Here is a 19,916-nt window from a genome sequence, read left to right as displayed (position 1 = left end):
CACCCCCCACACTCACACACACCACCCCACACACCCCCCCATACACACACACCCCCACACATACACCCCCCCACACACCCCCCCCCTCCTACACACACATACACCCACAGCACACACCCCAGGCTGACTGGAGCCCCCCCCCCCCCAAACAAAACACCCTCCTATATTTTGCCTGTATAATAGGATTATTTTCATCTCCAGCCATCCGCGGCTTTTATTTGCGTTCACACATTAACACACATGGATTTCCCTCTGTTTGCCTCCAGAGAACAATTCACTTCACGCCTAACCGTACATCCTTAGCAACGTGGTATTCATTACTAACCAAATGCCCCCACCCCAAAAAAAAATTTGCTTATGTATTGATTGACACACTTTTATTCTGTAAAATATTTTCGAGACGTTTATTTCACGAGAAAAGGCCTTGTATAAATGCAATTGTATTTTAATTATTATTCACACGATGTTTCTGGCAGCCAGCGAATGCCTCTGCAATATTTGACCCCGGGTCGCATTGGTTTTGCCTTGACATTTCTTTTTGCTTTTTTTTAAAAAAAAATGCTGAAAGTTTTGCTTCTCGACATTTCAGTTCGGGTGGATCGTTTCTTTCTGCTCGTAAATTAGAAACGGGTGAAAAACAAGCTGAAACATTTCATAATTTCTTACCCACTCAAAATAAAGCGTCCCACCCTGAAAGGCACGAGATAATTGTAATTTATTGTTGTTGCTGTACCTAAATCCTTAACGTGTGGTTCCCTCAAATGTTAGAGGCATTGGCTGTTACGATATAATGTGTCAAAATAGCTTGATTGGTAGTACTCTCACCTCTGAGTCAGAAAGTTGTGGGTTCAATCTCAAGTGTGTTGCATTGCATTTTTTCAGTTGAGATGTCAAACTGAAGTGCCGTCTGCCTGTTCAAGTGGACGATAAAGATCCCCTGACACTATTTGAAAGAGAAGGGAGTTTCTCCCTGTGTCTTGTGCAACAACCCCCCACAATAAAATTGGTCACTCACTTATGGCTGTTGGTAGGACACTGCTGTGTGCAAACTGGTTGCCGCATTCACCCATAAAATACACAGTCACTAAACTTTACAGTAAAATCTTATCGAGCTGTGAATTCTATTCAAGACGTCCTCTTGAAGTGAAAGGCTCTCTATAAAATGAAAGGTTTATTCTCATGTTATGGCAAAAAACACAGGCCAATCAACCAATTGTTCATCAGGCACAGCTGCGAGCCGGGGATCGTGCAGCTTCACTCCCTCAAAAAGCACTTTGAGCACTCAAGGAGGAATGGGAACATGTGTCAAATTCTATTCTGTTTGTTTCATGTGCAGTAATAATAATAGCTTTTGATATTGTGCCTGATCAGCTTTTTTGGGACATCTCATAGAATACACTGTAAAGTGGGTAGTAACAAATTATATGAAACGGGTACAAAAATGCTTTAAAAAGACGGAGTAGTCAAAAAGTTACAAAAATGGTTGCAATTCAACGATAGCAGCGGGGTAACAAGAATCTCAAGTCCACTAAACTGGTAACATATTTTGTGGTTTAGATCCTAACCAGTTAACCAAGTGATAATAAGAAGAATCCTTGCATTTGATATAGCGATTTTTATGTCTTCTTAGACGTCTCAAAGCGCTTCACAGAATATACTGGCAAGTGAATTTGTGGGCGAAATGCGGCAGCCAAATCGCGCACAGCAGTGTCCCACAAACAGTTATGGATTGAAGTGACCAATTTATTATTGTTTTTTTAAATTACGGTACATTTTTTGAACAGTCGACAAATGCTTGGAAAGTACTTGGAAATATGGTCTCTATATTACCAGGAATGAGTTGACACAATAATTCATAGGTTGATAAAACGGAGTGTTATAGTCAACAAATGGCTGCTAAATGATGTCTAAACTCCCCCACAATATTGTTTCTGCAATAATATGTATTGTGGCAAGTCGGAGAAAAATAAATACAAGGGAAAGGGAGTCTGAGACTTTTTGTGGGGATCAGCCAGATGCCTGACACGCAGAAAAAAATCCCAATGCTTAAAAGTATCCAATCAGAGGGTTGCACATATGGAGGACACCTAAGCGTGGAGATTTCCACGTGTGGAATCGACTCTGCACTCTTTCCCTGGAGGCACGCACTTGCTTATCTAATTCTAGAAAGTATTAGGAGCAGGTTGGTGAGACCAAAGGACTTGGGAGCCAGTGTGCTTGGGGGTACAGCTGGAGACTAACCAGCTATAACCACACAACTTTGCCATTGAGAGCGGCGTCTGGTAACAAAACTCAAAATACTGCAGATGCAGGAAATCTGAAACAAAAACAGAAGTCGCTGGGAACATTTCAGCAGGTCAGGCAGCATCTATGGAGCAAGGAAATTGAGTCAAAGCTTCGGGTCCACGTCCCTTTGTCAAAACTGGCGTGTTGGGAGAGAGGCTTTTAAGAGCTAACAGAGAGGGGTGGGGTATCAAACACAAGAAAGGAAACAAATAGCAAAGAATATCAAACACAAGAAAGGGTAACAATGGTGCCTCATTAACAGCTCTTTAATTCATCATCCCCTGTCCTCTACCCCATTTTCACCTTTGTCTTCCTTGCCCGGCCTCCCCTCTCTGTTAACCCTTTAGCCTCTCTCTCCTGACATGCCCCAGTTCTGACGAAAGTCAGTGGAACCGAAACATCGACTCACTTTACTGTATCCACAGATGCTGCCTGACCTGCTGAATGTTCTCGGAACTGTCTGATAAGCTTCCTGTTGTTTGTCCAGCTAGAACAACCCAACCTGTCAGGGCCTTGGCTTGCAGGGTCAGTGGGAGCAGAGCGGAAAGAATCCCTGCTCCCAGCGATTGCTCTGTCCCTCCAAGCCCTGCCAATGAGCCAGTCTAGCTGGTCAGTCAGAGGCAGTGCCAAGGAGTAATGGACAACAGACAACAGTAATGGTCGCAGAGGATTGACTCAATTCCAAGATTCTGTTCCCAGGCACGTCACTTTGGAGCCAGCTCAGTCCCAAGTTGGCCCCGCTTACCATCCCCCTCAGCACTCTCTTTGCAATCTGTCAGAGGTAGTTTTGTTTTTCCCTCCTTCTCTATCTTGCTATATCTCTATCTCCTGGTCCCTTCTATAACTATAAGAGTTCTGGCAATCAAAGAATTAACAGAGCTTCTTACCCCTTGAGAAAGCACATCACTAACACACCTAACATTGGGAATCATTGAGGTTTCCTGGATTAACCATGAGTTTTTAATCCCGGAGCACTTGTAGCTGCACGCGTTAGCTGCGGCTGAAATATCACGCTGCAGCATCAAGTGATTTGGCAAAGAGAATTGTCCAAGGCAGTACTCCAAAGCACTGTGTTGCGGAACGTTCAGGAAGAAGGTTTGCCCGCCTGCATTCCTCACACAGGTTCTTGATGTCAGCCAACCTATTGAGGAAATGGAGTGAGAAAATATTACAAATCAAAGGGTTTATCATTCTGGTAATTCTTGCTACGCTAGTGCGTACAAAGTCAAAGAGTCTCAGAGTAGGTAGGTAACAGCTACCAAGCATAATGACTGTGCACTGTTAACATTTTTTGATGTGCTCCCTGAACTACTACTAATCCTTGCATTTGATTTAGCAGCTTATCACGTCGTTGAGACCACAAATTACATTTGCTTCACAGAATATATTGTAAAGTGAATTGACTATGCGTTTTGCAGGCAAATGCAGCAGCCAATTGCACACAGCAGTGACAGATTTTTTTTTGGGGGGGGGGGTGGAGCAAAAATAAATCAGTAAATGGCAGAACAAAATAAACATCACTCATTCAACACTTGTAACAAAATGCTTTATTTAGAATATTGAAATTGCTTTATACTTTAGCAGAAAGTGCAACATTTAATTGAAGTCAGTTGTTACCAGCTAATAGGTTCCCCATACTTTGATACACATGTTGTCAAAAAGTCCACATTCATCAATAAATACGATTACAATTAATCACCATCACCCTCCCTACCTTCCACTGTACAATTTTTTTTAATTAAAAAACATTGTGATCTGTAAAGAAAGGCTTTAATACAATATTAATCGTGCTCGTAAAAACAATAGTTTAACATTGATAAACATGGAAAGGGGTTTTGAGTCACAAGTAGATAAAATGTTAAAAGTATTCTTAAAAAAATTCCATGTAGATGCATAGGAATTCATAAACCAGCAAAGGAGCTCATTTTGCAATCCCCAGGTTTCTATAAAAAAATTTCAAAGCTCTTTCTACAACATCTACAATAAAAGTAGTTTTGTTTTAATCATATAAAACATGTTGCTTTGCATGTACAGTACATCAAGCTTTTTTCGGGTGTTTTCATTGTGCACTTAACATTATCGATAGCCGTGAAAAAATTAAAAAGGTACATGAAATTCATAAAAACAAACATGGTGACAGTGTGGGGATGATATATCACATGGTGGGGGGGAGGGAGGAAAGGAAAAGAGAGAAATGGTCCTTGAGCAACTGATGACAATTCACAAGGTATTAGTAGATGTGGACAAATACAGGGCATCAGACGACATTAAAAATCAGTCTGAAATAACCTTTCAAAAAATGAACGACAATAAACATTCAATGAATACACTTTCTGGTTACACATTTATTCAGTTATACTACGACTGGACAAGATTTTTTTTGGTAAATACTTGGACACGAGCAGCAAAGACTGAGGCGTACACTTGTGGTTTACTGATGCAGACCCCAAATACGTTATAAAAGTTTCTGATAAAACAGCTATAAAATGCTTGACGATTTGTACCAAATTCCACCATGTTTGGGGGAATGAAGTCTTTTAAAATTCCGGATTTGAGAGAATAAATTCCACCAATCTCTGGCATGCATTATGAAAAAAAATTACGGCACATTTAAACACAAAGGTAACGTCGCGAGAGGATAATCAGAAAATACTAAGAATATTATGTGAAGGTGAAAGCTCTGAAGTGCTCGCATCTCAAAGGATATTTCCAAGACAACATTCCTAAATGGCACCTACCTGCATAGGGAAAATATCAAAGCGCGGAAAAGGACAAAGGGAAATAAAAAGCCAAGATAGAGGGGCAGCAATTAAGATGTGGTCTGCTCTGGGCTTGCTTTTTGTAAGGAAAGTGACAGCGGAATGGAGAAACAGGTGTAGTCATAATTAAGTGAGAGACAGAAAAGAAAATCAGCAAAGAGAAGCAGGAAAGAACAACCACCATTTATTTATTTGTCTGTTCTGCCATTTAATTCAGACCCATGAACTCTTCATCTTTCTTATCCCATTTTCCCATCTCTTCTCCATTTCCCTTACTTCCCCAGCTTCCGTCTTAGAAACACCTCAATTCAATCTGCATTTGTGCTTTTTTGGGGCAGTCAGTGCATTCCCCATTCTGACAATGGTTTATGTGAAAGGGATTGAATGTAAACTGGGTTTAAGATTATGTCTCCTTGCCCTTGACTCCCCTGCTGGAGTTTGCCTCATCAATTCCCTTTATTATTTTGAAGATCTCAAATCAGATCACGTCTTAATCTCCTCAGCTCTATGGTACAGTATATAACCCCAAATTACCCAGGATGGGCTCAGTTAAATCCCTTCATCCCAGGCTTCACTCATCCTGCGAAATCATCACTAGGTTAACATTCACTCCTTCACTAATCCCTAGCCTTCAAAGATCTCAAGCATTGCATTCTCCTTTTCCATTGGGGAAACTGAAGCAAAGACAAAATAAGCAATATACGATATATAATGTAATAACATTTAGATCAATATTTTTCTATGCACATAAGAGAAAACACAGCGAGTGTAAAATCAACTAGGTTGAGTGAAGTGAAATAAGAGCCTAGAAGAACATCTATAAGCAGGGAATAAAAATAGGCCATTTGGCTCATCAAACACACTCCCTCAATCGCTCATGCAAAACCAAGCCTAACAGATTACACCCCAGCCATTTTATTTCTGAGGGTGTGAGGAAGGGGGGGAGGGAAAGAGTTCTGCATAGAAACTCCCTTAACTCTAGAGAACTTCAAGCAAAAGCTCTGCAATGATCAGTCATTTAATGTTCACTATTATTCAAAAGCCGTCCCCCTCCCCAGGCAATCCCCCCTGCCACATCCCCTTCTCCAGTGGCTGTATCACCACATCCATTGGTGTATTGATGAACCTCAATCTTCACCTATACTGAGGTCCTTCAAAGTGGTACCTAATCCGAATCCATTACAGGCTAACTTCAGGAGGGGCAAGGAGGGATGGGGGGGTGGGGAGAAACACAAGGAAAAGGTGATGTATACAGGAAAGAAAAAGAAAACTGAGAAAAGTATATCACAACATGAATAAATGAACAGGAAGCAATACCGAGTGCGAGTCTATTCAGAAAAAAAAACTGCACATGTAATTAACCTTTTACACAGGATATAATCGCAGCTACCTTAACTACTGGGGAGGCTGGGGTGCTCCAAAGTTGACAGCCAGCTTCCTCGGTTTACGTTTGCCACCAGAACCTGGTGCTAACTGCTGCTGTGTTCGGGGTTGACTGGGACTCTGGTTAGCTGCTTTGCTCTGGGAGTCAAAGGTCATTTGACCAGATTGGGAAAAGTTTCTAGAGGGTGTGAGAGCAGCTGTGGGCCCGTGTAAGGCTGTGTTCGTGAACTCCAGAGTGGTTGCGGATTCATTTTGCTGAGGAAACCTTTGCTGAGCGGAATTGTCGTACATTTTATTAAAGGACGTCCTCCTCTTAGTCACCTTTCAAATAATAAACGAACAAAACGGCATGAATAGCTTACACAACAGAAGTTTCATCAGAATAAAAAAAAACTTGACTAAAGCTAGAATTACTTCACTTGTAGAGTCGTTACGAGTTGCAGCAATACTCTGCATACAGCTAAGGAGCTCTCAAAGCTATCAACAGGGAGATTCACTAGGGAAACCTATCCTTGGAGTGGGTTTGACACAATGCCTGAGAAATCACTAATATAAATGTTCTTTAAATGATACGAGTTGTTCGCCAGCCATAACGTAGCCTGTACTGTATAAAGTTTGGCCCCATGAGAATTAATGGATAAGCATTGCCAAGGGCTGCGGTCTGTCCTATTTGAAATCCCCTTCAGAGACTGAGACCCTATTGTCCACCTTTACAAGTTTAATTCATCTCGGGCTCCTAGGGCTAGGGGCAAGGCGCTGCATCCATCTTGACTTGCATACCTTGTTTGAATGCTCACTTGCAACTACATAAACTAAACAGGGTGGTATAATGAAACATGAATGGAGTTGTTTTTTTTGGGGTAGCGAGTAAAATGTTCTATGTTACGCTTTGTCCGTAAGCTTTTCTCCCAAGTCTCACAACGGTATCTCTTCTCCCTGCCAGGTTGAAATTTATTTTCTTTTAAAAGAAGCTGAATGCAACTCACCTGCAAAGGCACAAATTGATTGTGGGTACCAATCAGTACTCCTCCAGGACAGATCCCCCCTGAATATGGGACCTGGTAATTGTTGTAGGACTGAGGAGGGATCAAAGCTGTCCAAGGCACAGGAGCAAACCCATGTGGTGGTAAGATGGTACCTGGGTTTAAAACACAAGTCAATCATTTGCAATAGTCAGCAGCAGCTTTCCCTAATCAACGCAGCATGAAGTAACAAGGCGAATAAAATGTGGTTAAACATTAATAATCAGTGTAACATTTTCTAAGCCCATCCAAAACGCATGTGATGGCCCAGTGCTGCGTCCATCCACTATGCGTCCATGTAATGTGATAGGAACCCAGACTGTTCACGTGTCTCTCCAACACACGCCGGAGGTCTGATCTCAGTAACGACGTCACATGGGGAGGAGCGGATGTTGAGGAACGGAGCCCACAGCACAGGTAGAAAGCGATGCGACCCTGGGAGGCATCGTGCTGCTTTGTGTGACGTCTGCCAGCTGATTTCAGAGGGATGTTTCCACAGCTTGAAAACGATGTCCAGCACAGAAAAAGATAACTCGTTTCCAAGCCTGTGTAACTGTTGTCCTGGCAGGTCTCTGTGTCTTACGACACTTTCTCCTCCAGGCCCTCCTGTGCGAGTCTGATGGGGGAAGATTTCAGCTTTTCCTAGCTGTGGACAATTTGCTGCACTGAAGTTTGAAGACTTCCCTCATCCACCACTGCCCATTTACCCAAATACACGTCAGAGAAAAACAGGGTTTTGAGGGAGGGGTATAAAGAGAGAAAGGGAACAAAAGAGGTTTTATTTTTGTCTTCGGGCACAATCTGACCTGCCTTCGTAGGATAATAAAGCTCTCAGAGCACAAGATCGGCCCACCTTTTCTGTGGTAATTAAGATGTCCAATTCCAAGTGTTCTTGGTGTAATGCAACATTATATACTTTAGTTCCACATTGCCTGCACCTCCTCTCCAGTGCAGTGTCTGGAGAGAAGATACTATATTATCCTAGTAAGACACATTGCAGAAAGTAACATTCAATATAATATGCACTGTTATAGCTTAAAAGTCATATTGCATCTGGTCTCCGTATAGTGTAATAATAATAATAATCCTTGCATTTGATAGAGCGCTTTTCACTTCTTCCAGACGTCTCAAAGCGCTTCACAGAATATACTGTAAAGTGAATTGACTGTATATTTGTGGGCAAAATGCGGCAGCCAATTGTGCACAGCAGTGTCCCACAAACAGTCATGGATTGAGTGACCAAATTATTTTTTTTTCTTTTCTTGCGGGATTATTATCAGCCGTGTAGAGTAAGGAAACCTCCCCAAGGTTTCGCCCAACTTGAACCGAGGTCTCTCACTTGTGAGGCGAGTGCTCTAACCACCCGGTTACAGGATTCCACATATAGCGTCTTATCATGTCGTTGAAACGTCTCAAAGTGCTTCACCGAACATACTGTGAAGTGAACTGGCTGTATATTTTGTGGGTGAAATGCAGCAGCCAATTGCACACAGCAAAGTCCCACAAACAGTCTTGGATTGAGTGACCAAATTATTATTATTATTTATTTTTGGAGGAATTATTACCCTTGGAAACCATTCTGCCAATGGACTAACAACCAGATTCTTACTTACTCCTAGGTAAACAGAGGCGTGTGAGGTAAGGAAAATTGCCTAAGGTTTTGGAATCGAACCTAGGTCCTCTCTTTTGCGAGACAAGTGCTCTACAATACTCAACAGATGCCACGAATATGATAATGAATCGTGCCAGTGCGCCAACCTGTAAATCTCTATGAAAAGAGCAAGCTTTCCTGGATTGAGCTCATCATAACATTGTAAAGTAACCCATCACTGCCTTGCTTTAGGAGTTGTTAAACGGGGGATTCCACAAATTTTATATCATCAGGGAGGGCATAGCACAGACAGAAGAGACTCCAAAATGGAGTGTGATGCTGTGATCCAGTTGACAAGAGTATTCCAAAAGGAAAGAAAACCGAGGCTACAGGAAGGAACACATATCAGTCATTGGAAAATTAAAGCAATAAGCAACAGTCTCAAAACCAATTAAATGAACATCACCTCTATGGCCTTAATTAAGTTGAATGCAAGTTACCCGAAACTAAAGAGATTACACTGAACGTGGACAACCCTCATTCCAGTGAACCTCTCAGGCATTTCTTACCAGAAGGATGGCTGAAGGTCGGGGGGATAGCTGGAGCTGGCAAGCCTCCTGCAACTGATGGATAACTGGGAAAGATTGCGGGAGGTAGAGAGAGATTCTGTGCCGTTGCATTCTGAGAGAGAAAAAAGAGAAAGTGCATCATCAACTGCACAGTGTGAAAAGGCACAGCTCTTACAAAAAAAATGGATTTGAACAAGACAGCTTCATAAAAACAAATTCTATAACACATACCAGTCTTTGTAATGTGAACACTGCAGCCTTTTCCTGGGCCTCACTTTCTGACTGACATTGAGGGCCATGGACAAGCAAACCATTGGCTAACTTTACTTGGCAAACTATCAGGCCCTGGCAAAAAGAAAAAAAAAGAGATATTTTTATACCAACCAGCCACTGGTTGAATGACAATGAATAACGGTCATGAATCCTTGCATTTGGTACAGCGCCTTTCATGTCGGGAGGACATCTCAAAGTGCTTCACAGCACATACTGTGAAGTGCAGTGACTGTGTGTTTTGTGGACAAATACTTGCACATAACTATGTCCCACAAAACAACCAGGAAGTGAATGACCAATTTTTATCTGGGGGAATGCTGGCCAGGAACTCGATGAGAGAAACTCCCTTCTCTGAATGGATCACTCATATCCATGAACTCCTTTAAAATTTCAAAACATTGGTTATAGAATAAAAATAATCCTTACATTGCTATAGTTTCTTTCATTTCAGGAGGACGTCTCAAAGTGCTTAATGATACTGTAAAGTGCAGCGACTGTGTGTTTGGTGGGCGAACACCCAGATACTTATTTAGAAGTATAAGAATTTTCACTGACAAATGTCTAATGCGATATACTGCATAATTTAAATCATAAACATTCCTTGCCTGCTAGAATAAGGCAGCATTGTTCTCAATGTAAATCTATGCTAAGCCTTGTTAAAGGATCCTGATAAAGTTAGATTGGGATCAAAACAATATTTTTTCTCCTCGGAAAACAGATGATCAACCCATCATGTCTGTACCAATGCTACCTGATTCTCTAAATTGCGATTTTTTAAAAAAAAATCTCACCTCATTGTTGTTTCCTATATGCCCTAATAATTTTACTGCTCAGATGCTTATTCAGTTCCCTTCTGAACAATTCTATTTATCCACCCTCAACAGCCACTTGCGGTAACGAATTCCAAACACTAACAACCCTCTCTCTGAGTGAACAAGTTTCTCCTAACCTCTCCTCTAGTTTTTCCGTTGACAATCCTGAGACTATGCTCCCTTTGTCTTCTGAAGCAATCAAATTTTGCGTCCACTGGAAAGAGAAATCTGGAATCTTGACAACTTTCATTGAGTTCATACAAAGCTAAGGACATTGTGCTCCACAGTAAATCATGATTCCAATGCCTTATCTAGGCAGTTAGTGTTGTCAAACTATTCAACCAGCAATCAAGCCAGATTCTACCCTGAATCCACACACCTGAGAGTCTTAGTGACTTACTCATTGAGTCCTGTACCTCAGTGGTTGGAGCACTCGCCTTGCATGCAAGTGGGTTCAATTCCAGGCAGGGCGAAACCTTGGGTATGACTGTTTGTGGGACACTGCTGTGTGCAATTGGCTGCCGCGTTTCGTCCACAAATATACGGTCAATTCATTTTATAGTATATTCTGTAAAGCGCTTTGAGACGTCTAGAAGACATGAAAAGCGCTATATCAAATGCAAGGATTATTATTATTACTCGATAAATTTTCACCCACAAAATACAATCAGTTCACTTTAAAATATATTCAAAAAAAAGCACTTTGAAACATCTCAACAACGGGATAAGATGCTATATCAAATGATTATAATATATATATATAAATTCACTGAGAAGGCACCGGAGTAAATTGTGCCTGTTACCAGGAAATGGTTGCTTGCTTTTGGAGCAGTGAGACATTAAGACTGAGAATTCCACAGCATCTGGTTAATCAGTAAGCAATGTACTCTACAACAACCTAAATATCCTCCAACCTGCGGGGTCTTGATGAAAGAGACCTCTGGATGTGGAAGACCAAACCTGGCACACACGAGAAGTAACTCAGAGGCGGGGGTAGATAGAGATGGCTGTTGTTGTCCCCGATACTGCCCTGTGGTTTCTCCACCTTGTGGACCCTGAGGTTTGTTCATTTGGGCAGCTAGGCAAAGATAATAAGAAACATTCAATTGAAACATCCATTCCCGAGTTAACTCAGTCAAGATCAGGGAAGGCAACACATTTGGATCTTCAGGCTCTACAGGGTGTTCGCAAAGTCCTGTTACACCCCACTGTGTTTTTCTTACATTAAATTTTTTATTTTCTGTTGCAGATGAATCGAGTGTAAGAATGTCTGATATCAGCAGCTTCCTCGTCACTGCATCCATGTTATGGAATCTCTTCGACGAATGATATCAGAGAGACAAGTAAACATGACAAGAGTGAAGTCAGCCCCATACAGGGTTTTAAGTTCAGGTTCATTCACTGAGTACAAAGCTTTTAGTCTTGCTGTGGCGCTCAATTAAACTGGTGTTCATGAGTAAGCTTCGATACATACCGAGCTTTTTAACTGAACGCTGGTGGGATGAATATCCTCGGTGAGGAGCGGGGGAAGGCAGAGAATCACTTTGCTGAACAGTGGAAGACGTGTTGCCTTCTTTCTCTGGGAATGAACTGGCGCCATCTATCTTCAAAATCTCCTTCAGCATCTGTGTTCCTTTCTGTTAAGTTTTAAAAAAAACTTGGTTAATCTAACTTACCCAAGATGTCGCACCAATTTTTTTATGGTCATTCAGTTACCCTCACGCAGGGTAGTGTCCCAGAGCTCTTGACAGGGGCGAAGCACAAAGCCGAGCTGGCTGGAGGTGACTGTAGGCACGGTCGATGAGGAAGGTCTTTCGGCCCGACCTTAAGATCAGGAAGGAGCAGTGACAAACCGGATTCAGAAGCCCGGCGTACAAATTTCAGCCTCAACCGGTATTGACCCAGCTGCTGTGTTTTTTCTAGATAATTTTCACACATCGAAAGGCTTCTCCGTCAGTCAATCAAAATAAACCATCAGTGACGGCACACGATGAAGCAAACATCAGAATTCACAGAAGCTTAACCCAAACTTTTAGACAAGTTACTTTGTTGTGTCGTGACTTTTGCACCACACAACAACAACTTGCATTTATATAACACCCTTCATGGGTTGGGTAGGGTTTTGGATCGGAGCGATTTTTGCAGAGGCAAACAGCTCCCGAGCCCATTCAGTGACATCCAACAAACAAACATCCTCTTCGTAGATACACTTTCACTGTTGGTTTTTTTGTGTTGCTTCATCATTTCTTGGCATTAAAAACAAAATATTTATCTCTGCAATACTAGACTCATACCATGGCAAAGGACTGTGGAGACAGCGGCTCTCCGGTAATTCCCTGGCTGTCTTTTTGCTGAGAGCCTTGCGTCTCTTTTCCCGACTGTCCACTTGGCATTTTTAATGAGGAGAAGAGTTCCTCAAATTCTGATGGTCCCTGCGGAACATATTGTATCGAAAATTCAAATCAATACACAGGTGGTTGCAAAATACCAGAGCAGAACGGATGAAAAAGAAAGTAAATCTTTTACTGCCCAGCAAAATTGGGTAAACAATTCATTATAGGTGTTCAAAAGGTGAAGAGTAAAATAATAAATCTTTCATTTGTTGTAGCACCTTTTACATAAGGAGGATGTCTCAAAATGTTTCACAGGATAATAATACTTGCATTTGATAGAGTGCCTTATTGCGTCATTGAGATGTCTCAAAAAGTTTCCCAGTTCACATTGCAAAGTGGATTGACCATGTATTTTGTGGGTGAAACACATCTGCCAGTTGCTCACAGCAGTGCAGAGTGGAGACTGAGTGACCATGTTTTTTTGGACGAATTATTCTCCCCCTGAAAGCAATCCGCCAACCGGGTTCCTACTTACTGCTTGACACAGAGGTGTGTAGAGTAAGAAACTTGCCTAAGACTTCGCAAACCCCCCCCATCCCCCCGCAAATCATACCTGGGACCTTTCGCTAGCCACGCGAAGGTGTGAAACACAATGCTTTGGGACTCCACAGATTTACTAGAAAGTGTAGTGACTGTATTTTGTAGACTATCGCAACAGCCAGGATGTGCACAGCCATGTTCCACAAACAGCATTGAAGTGAATGACCCTAACCCTCAGGACACCAGGAGAAACAAGAAAAAAAACTATGTAATGAACATCCCTTTTCCTTTTCCCTCACATGAAGGGGGAGCTGCTTACAATTGTGGAGGAAACACACCTCTCCAACCGGTGCAGAGCCCTATCAATTTTACCATTGCTGGATTCGGTCCCTCCTCATTCCTCTTGAGAATCTTCAGGTTTGCTTTGCCCTGGCTCCCGTATTCCTACAACATTTTACCAGAGGTTTTTGTCATCTCCTTTGTGCTAATCCATTAATAATTATAATAATCCTTGCATTTAATATAGCCACCTTATCATCTTCGAGACGTCTCAAAGCGCTTCACAGAAAGTACTGTAAAGTGAATTCACTGTATATTTTGTGGCCAAAATGCGACAGCCAATTAAATAGCACACCACAGAAAGAAATGTCCAAATGAGCAATTGAGAAGTCCTGTAGCTTAGTGGTTAGAGAACTCGCCTCGCGAGACCTGGGTTCGTTACCCAGCAGGGTGAAACGCTGGGCAAGTTTCCTTACTCCACACGCCTTCGTTTACCTAGCAGTAAGTAGGAACTTGGTTGTTAGTCAATTGGCGGATCGCTTTTCTGGGGATAATAATTCCTTTAAAACATTTTTTAAAAATAATAATAAATTGGTCACTCAATCCACGACTGTTTGTGGGACACTGCTGTGCGCATTTTGCCCACAAAAATATAGTCAATTCACTTTACAGTATATTCTGTGAAGCGCCATATCAAATGCAAGGATTATATTTAAGAGCACATTCTGTCACAGCAGGAATAGATTTATTAATACTCGGAGTGGAAATCGAAAGTTATTGGTTACATATGAAGTTACTCCACTAATACTGTTTGTTAGATAAAATAAGGAGAGCAATCTCTAATCAAAACACTAGTGATAAATTGTAACTTTCGAGGTGAGCAATGTGTGCCCTGAGATAACATTTTGAAGACTATATCATTCTAACACCCTCTATGGGGAGTGTGGAATATCATTCTGCCAATAATGTACTGCAATTTCCAGAGTTGTGGCCAATTAATTTAAATACCAAGTAAAGTCTCAAGTGGATACTTTCTGTTCAGATGAATTCCATTAGTTATGGAGGATGAAAGGGCAGCTGTAAAAGGAAGGACAATGTCCATTTTGCCACAATAGACTCCACCTCAATGTTATGCAATATACAGTATGTATTTGTACAGCATCTTAAAGGAGAAGGAAAGTGTAATGCAAGTACTCTTTGTACAGAGTACCCCGTTTTCACAATTATAAAATTATGTTTTACTTGTGGGGATAAAAGCTCACTACCCTGAGTAGTATGGTTTGTGTAACATTGAGGTCTTGTCTTGCGACCTATTAAACCCTGGAAATCCAAATACTCAGCAGCCAGAGTTGGCTCCACGTTTCCTATGAAAATGAAGTACCTGCTTATTCTGTGTTTTGAAGTCAGATTGCTGTGGCTGCCCAGAGTGGTCAGGTCCCCAACTTTTTCCCTTCAAGCTTTCACAGTTGTCCTTTGCTAGAAACAGATTAAAAGGTTTGATTTTTAGAAGTGGAAATCACGTGCAGACGATTCTGGCAATCTGTAAGCAGGACCTGGTGCGTTCCAATGAATGCTATGATATTAAAGCCTGAGTGGTCAGACAAGCATTGCTTGATGAAGCACGTAGATCATCACCTGTTCTGTTTGTGTAAGAAGTGGATTGGTAGATTTTAGACAATTCCATTGAAAATTGAAATGGATTAGTGACTGGTCACTATATTTTTGGATCTTTAATGGTATTGTCTACCATTCTCTACAGCATACACAAGCAAAACTGTTGTCTATTAAATATTTAATCACAAGCCTTATTTTTAGTCTTCTTCGTCATGGCAGAAACCAAAACATTTCTAAGAGTTACCTGTTCGGTTATATGCTGGCTGCTCTGCTGGAACCCATCTTTGTTTTGGTTGCCCCGTTGTCTTGAAAGGTTGCACTTTATTTTCAGTGGAATTGGCCTTTTGCGACTGATGGCCAGATGCTGATCCAGACCTGTCGTGCTGAGGTAGACCAAAGGACTTGTTAGTCCTTTGAGGAGACATAACCTGGAAAGCAGAGAATGAAAGGGACACATGGCTCCCTTGAAATCGTTTAGAAATTCTGGTGCACAGGTTATGCTGCTGTGCGCAAAATGACTGCTTCATTCACCTACAAAATGCATCAAATCCTGTAAAGTCCCCTGAGACATCCTCCTGATGTGAAAAATGCCATATTAAATGCAAGGATAGCTTTTCCATTTAATGGAAGCTTCCATTGCTTTGAAACTTGGGGATAAAAGTTATGTCCCGGTGGGATGTTTGCAGTCAGCCCAATACTTGGAGCTGTAATGTCTGGGATTTTCCAGTCCTTCGGAACAATCTGATTATCTAACCTAATGGAAGTGTTTTAGCCCAAATTGACAGATGTTAATAATCCTCATATTTGATATAGAGACTTTCATGTCTGAAAGACATCCAACGCTTCATGGGATATACTGTAAAGTGCAGTGATTGTGTGTATTTCGTGGACGAAGTGCGGCAGCCATTTTGCTCAGTGATGTCAATCATGGAGTAAGTGACCAATTTTATTTTATTTGGTGGATTGTTGGCCAGGACATTAGGAAAAACTCCCTTCTCTTTTCAAATAGTGCCGCAGGACCTTTAACTTCCACCTGAACAGGCAGACAGGACCTCGGCTTAACATCGCATCCGAAGGATAGCAACTCTGACAAATCAGCACACCCCCAGCACTGCATTGGGAGAGTCAGCTTAGACTACATGGATTCCAATTCTTGAAGTGGGGCTTGAGCCCACGGCCTTTTGACTCAGAGGCGTGAGGGCTATCAACTAAGCCAGACAACGTAAACCTTGTTGCAGTTTTAGTACCAAGCATTGTATTAAACCATGTTAGTGTGAACCTAATGAGAGAATGGTACTTACTTTGTCTTGCTGGCCTGCAGGGGGTTTGTATGTGAAATCTGCAGCACGAGAGTTGCTCTGTTGAGGATTTGCAGGAACGCTCTGTAGTGACTGCCACACACTGGAAAACTCATCATCAGGCTTAACCTGGCCATGATAGTTCAATAAAATTATTTCAGTTCAAGAAAGGAGGGGTGTCATAAGAGAAAACATTCAGAAATCAGGTCTACTTGAATACATAAGTCTACTGAAAATGTGAATATATCTTACTATATAAGTTATAAGCGCTGAATGACTTTGTTATGAATAAAAGTGATGGAGAAAATGAAGGAGATTTTCCATTTAAGTTATGGGGGAGAGAACTTGTGTGGTGAAACTCAGAATGACATTTCAGCACAAAACGTAGTTTAAGATTAAAATAATCATGAACATTTGATGATCATATTCGCATGTTTATTTCATATTAAATACACAAATTGTACCTCATCCTGTTCAAGGATAGATCACTTACCAGTTTGGCTGATCCTCCTCTGCACTTCTGCTCATGACTTCGATTCAAACCATTTGCACCATTAGCTTTCTGATGGTTGATTTGATTTCCCTGATATTCTGACCTGAGGTACTGTTGCTTTCCATTCAACTGCTGAATTGTAAGTTACATCAAATAATCAATTGTATTTTTTTAAAAATCACCACTCCTCAAAAACAATGTCCTGCAACAATCCACTAATTCATTCTTCATTTGGAATTAACGCTACTATTTTAATTTTAATGTCGATCAATACCAACAACGAATTACATTCACACGAGTCTAGGTAAATCTATGTTTGATCAGTAATAGGGTTTCAGTTTGTTTTTAAAATCGATTGAATATTTCTTGATTTATCAGTCATAATTATATTTTGTTAAAGGTGCTACCTGTGTGAGGACGAATGGAGAGCGAGGCGAGTGGTTCAGGCCTCCTGTTGACACTTTCTGAGTGGCCAACTGAGAGGAAGGGTGCGAAGCGTGTTGAAATCCGGGCGCTGGCTGTGGTTTTAATAACGGTGGTGGTCTCTGGCCTCCAAACTCCAGGCGGCTGCCATGACTTATGTTGATTAAGGCACACTTGGGGAGTCTATAACCCCGACCAGGAGAGCATCTACAGACAAATGCAACAAGGTTTGATGATGATGCTAGTAGAACCCTGAATCCAAGTTCCTTAGTAATAATTAGAGACGCCTTGCAAGTTTCTTTTTAGCACTGTGTTGCTAAATTTATAGTCATAAGATTGGATTATACTGGAACTGCAATGTTAAACCTATCAGGAAAGGCTGAACAAGCTTGGACTCTTTTCTCTTGAAACAAGAAGGGTGACCTAATAAAGGCCTTTAAAATTATGAAAGGTTTTGATAAGGTAGACATAGAGAAGATGGTTCCACTTGCGGGGGAGACCAAAACCAAGGGCCATAAATGTATAGTAGTCACCAACAAATTAAATAGGGAGACTTCCTAGAAGAAACGTCTTTACCCAGAAGGTGGTGGGAATGTGGTACATGAGGGAGAAAGGAAGGAGGAGCTCATGTGGAGCATAAACCAATTGGGCAGAATGGCCTGTTTCTGTGCTGTATATTCTATATAATTCCAACTAATTGGAGTGGATGGCAAACATAAGGACGCGTTTTTGTTTAAAGCAGAAATTAAGCCTGTATTTGTCATATTGCCTTTATTTTGATCCTGAACAATGCTTTGGGTAACTAGTGTGGAAATATCCAGTGAAAAGAATAACTTGCATTACAGAGCACGTTTCAGGGAGAATCAAATGTCTAAGTGCTTTACAAAATTAATTAGAAGTGAAGAGATTATGAAATAGNAAAAACAATGCAGTTCCTTTACACTGCCTTACTTTAGAATTCAGTGTCGACAACCCAGAATCCCGGTTATAATAATAACAATCCTTGCATTTGATATAGCGCTTTTCACGTATTCTAGACGTCTCAAAGCGCTTCACAGAATATACTGTAAAGTGAATTGACTGTATATTTGTGGGTGAAACGCGGCAGCCAATTGCGCACAGCAGTGTACCACAAACAGTCGTGGATTGAAAATGACCAATTATTATTGATTTGTTTTGGAGGGATTATTATTAGGAGTGTGGAGTAAGGAAACTTGCCCAAGGTTTCGCCCTGCCTGGAATTGAACCAGGTGTCTTGCTTGCAAGGCGAGTGCTCTAACCACTGAGCTACAGGACTGTTATCCTTTTACAGCTTTTTCTATTGTAATCTCACTTTTAGCAATCTATACATTTGTGTCTCTGGCTACCCCAGCGCCTTCACTCCAATGAGAATTTTACTATACAGGGCGTCTTTCCATTTGCTATTTTTCTTCCCAAATGTACTACTTCACTTTTTTTTTTGCATCGAATCCCATTTTGCATAAATCTGCCCACTCTCTTAACATATCAATATCTGCCTGGAGCCAGCCATTGTCAGTTAACACCACCTAATTTATTATTAATAATAATAATCTTTGCATTTGGCAAGCATTCTTTCATGTCAGGAGGATATCTCAAAGCCTTCGCAGGAGACTGTAAAATGGAATGACGATACAAATGCAATTTTTTGTTGTATTTGTTGACTGTGAGGTTTATGGTCGAACTTAGTAGCTTGAACTTTAGTATTATCTGCACATTTGGAGTTTATTCCCTCTATTTACAGTTCCAGATGATTAATTATAATAGAGAACAAGAGAGGTTCGAACACCAACACCTGGGTACCCACAAACTACTATCTATCAATCTACAAAACACATGGATTACAAGGTAATAAGAACTAATTGAAAGCACATATTTGCTATGTGCTGGGAATTGGATTCATTTGACGAAAAACACAGAAAGGATACAAAGAATAAAGTCCAGTTACGTAACTAATTCAAATATTTGGCCTAGAGTGTAGCAGCAGCCTTGTTAATATTCACAAACCTCATAGCAAGTCCTCCTAGGAATTCTTCATCAAACAGAACTTCATACAAGATATCAGATTCTCTCTCAGCTAGAGCACAAAATAAAGATCAAATAGTAAGTAAGCATGGTTTCCTGTGGATTCACTGTAAACTACTAAATTGTTGATTGTATTAGGGACAGTATCCCAATTTTCCCCCTCGCCCGGATAATATTAAATGTATTACTGCAAATGCT

The 19,916-nt window shown here is 41.1% G+C and overlaps 1 protein-coding gene across 6 annotated transcripts in view; it reads right to left on the bottom strand.

Annotated features, from left to right (window-relative positions):
* Nucleotides 1-2,890: 2,890 nt before the first annotated feature.
* Nucleotides 2,891-19,916, bottom strand: part of xrn1 (5'-3' exoribonuclease 1) — a 42,427-nt gene continuing 25,401 nt past the window's right edge. For 2 of the 6 annotated variants that reach the window (XM_042339025.1, XM_042339029.1), the window contains exons 30-43: nucleotides 19,701-19,770; nucleotides 17,660-17,882; nucleotides 17,253-17,384; nucleotides 16,763-16,888; nucleotides 15,706-15,889; nucleotides 15,229-15,323; nucleotides 13,941-14,012; nucleotides 12,990-13,127; nucleotides 12,170-12,332; nucleotides 11,610-11,773; nucleotides 9,842-9,955; nucleotides 9,611-9,722; nucleotides 7,415-7,566; nucleotides 6,159-6,749 (exon numbers count right to left, since the gene is read on the bottom strand). In XM_042339025.1, coding sequence (XP_042194959.1) covers nucleotides 6,441-6,749; nucleotides 7,415-7,566; nucleotides 9,611-9,722; nucleotides 9,842-9,955; nucleotides 11,610-11,773; nucleotides 12,170-12,332; nucleotides 12,990-13,127; nucleotides 13,941-14,012; nucleotides 15,229-15,323; nucleotides 15,706-15,889; nucleotides 16,763-16,888; nucleotides 17,253-17,384; nucleotides 17,660-17,882; nucleotides 19,701-19,770 — 2,054 coding nt within the window. In that variant the 3' untranslated portion in view covers nucleotides 6,159-6,440. Of the gene's footprint in view, nucleotides 3,428-6,158; nucleotides 6,750-7,414; nucleotides 7,567-9,610; nucleotides 9,723-9,841; nucleotides 9,956-11,609; nucleotides 11,774-12,169; nucleotides 12,333-12,989; nucleotides 13,128-13,940; nucleotides 14,013-15,228; nucleotides 15,324-15,705; nucleotides 15,890-16,762; nucleotides 16,889-17,252; nucleotides 17,385-17,659; nucleotides 17,883-19,700; nucleotides 19,771-19,916 lie in introns of those variants that run through there. The other 4 variants (XM_042339027.1, XM_042339030.1, XM_042339026.1 and 1 more) reach the window with 3 other exon arrangements.

Source organism: Callorhinchus milii, unplaced genomic scaffold (genome assembly GCF_018977255.1).
Source record: "Callorhinchus milii isolate IMCB2004 unplaced genomic scaffold, IMCB_Cmil_1.0 Scaffold11, whole genome shotgun sequence".
Taxonomy (NCBI): Eukaryota; Metazoa; Chordata; class Chondrichthyes; order Chimaeriformes; family Callorhinchidae; genus Callorhinchus; species Callorhinchus milii.
This window is presented reverse-complemented; position numbering and strand designations above follow the sequence as displayed.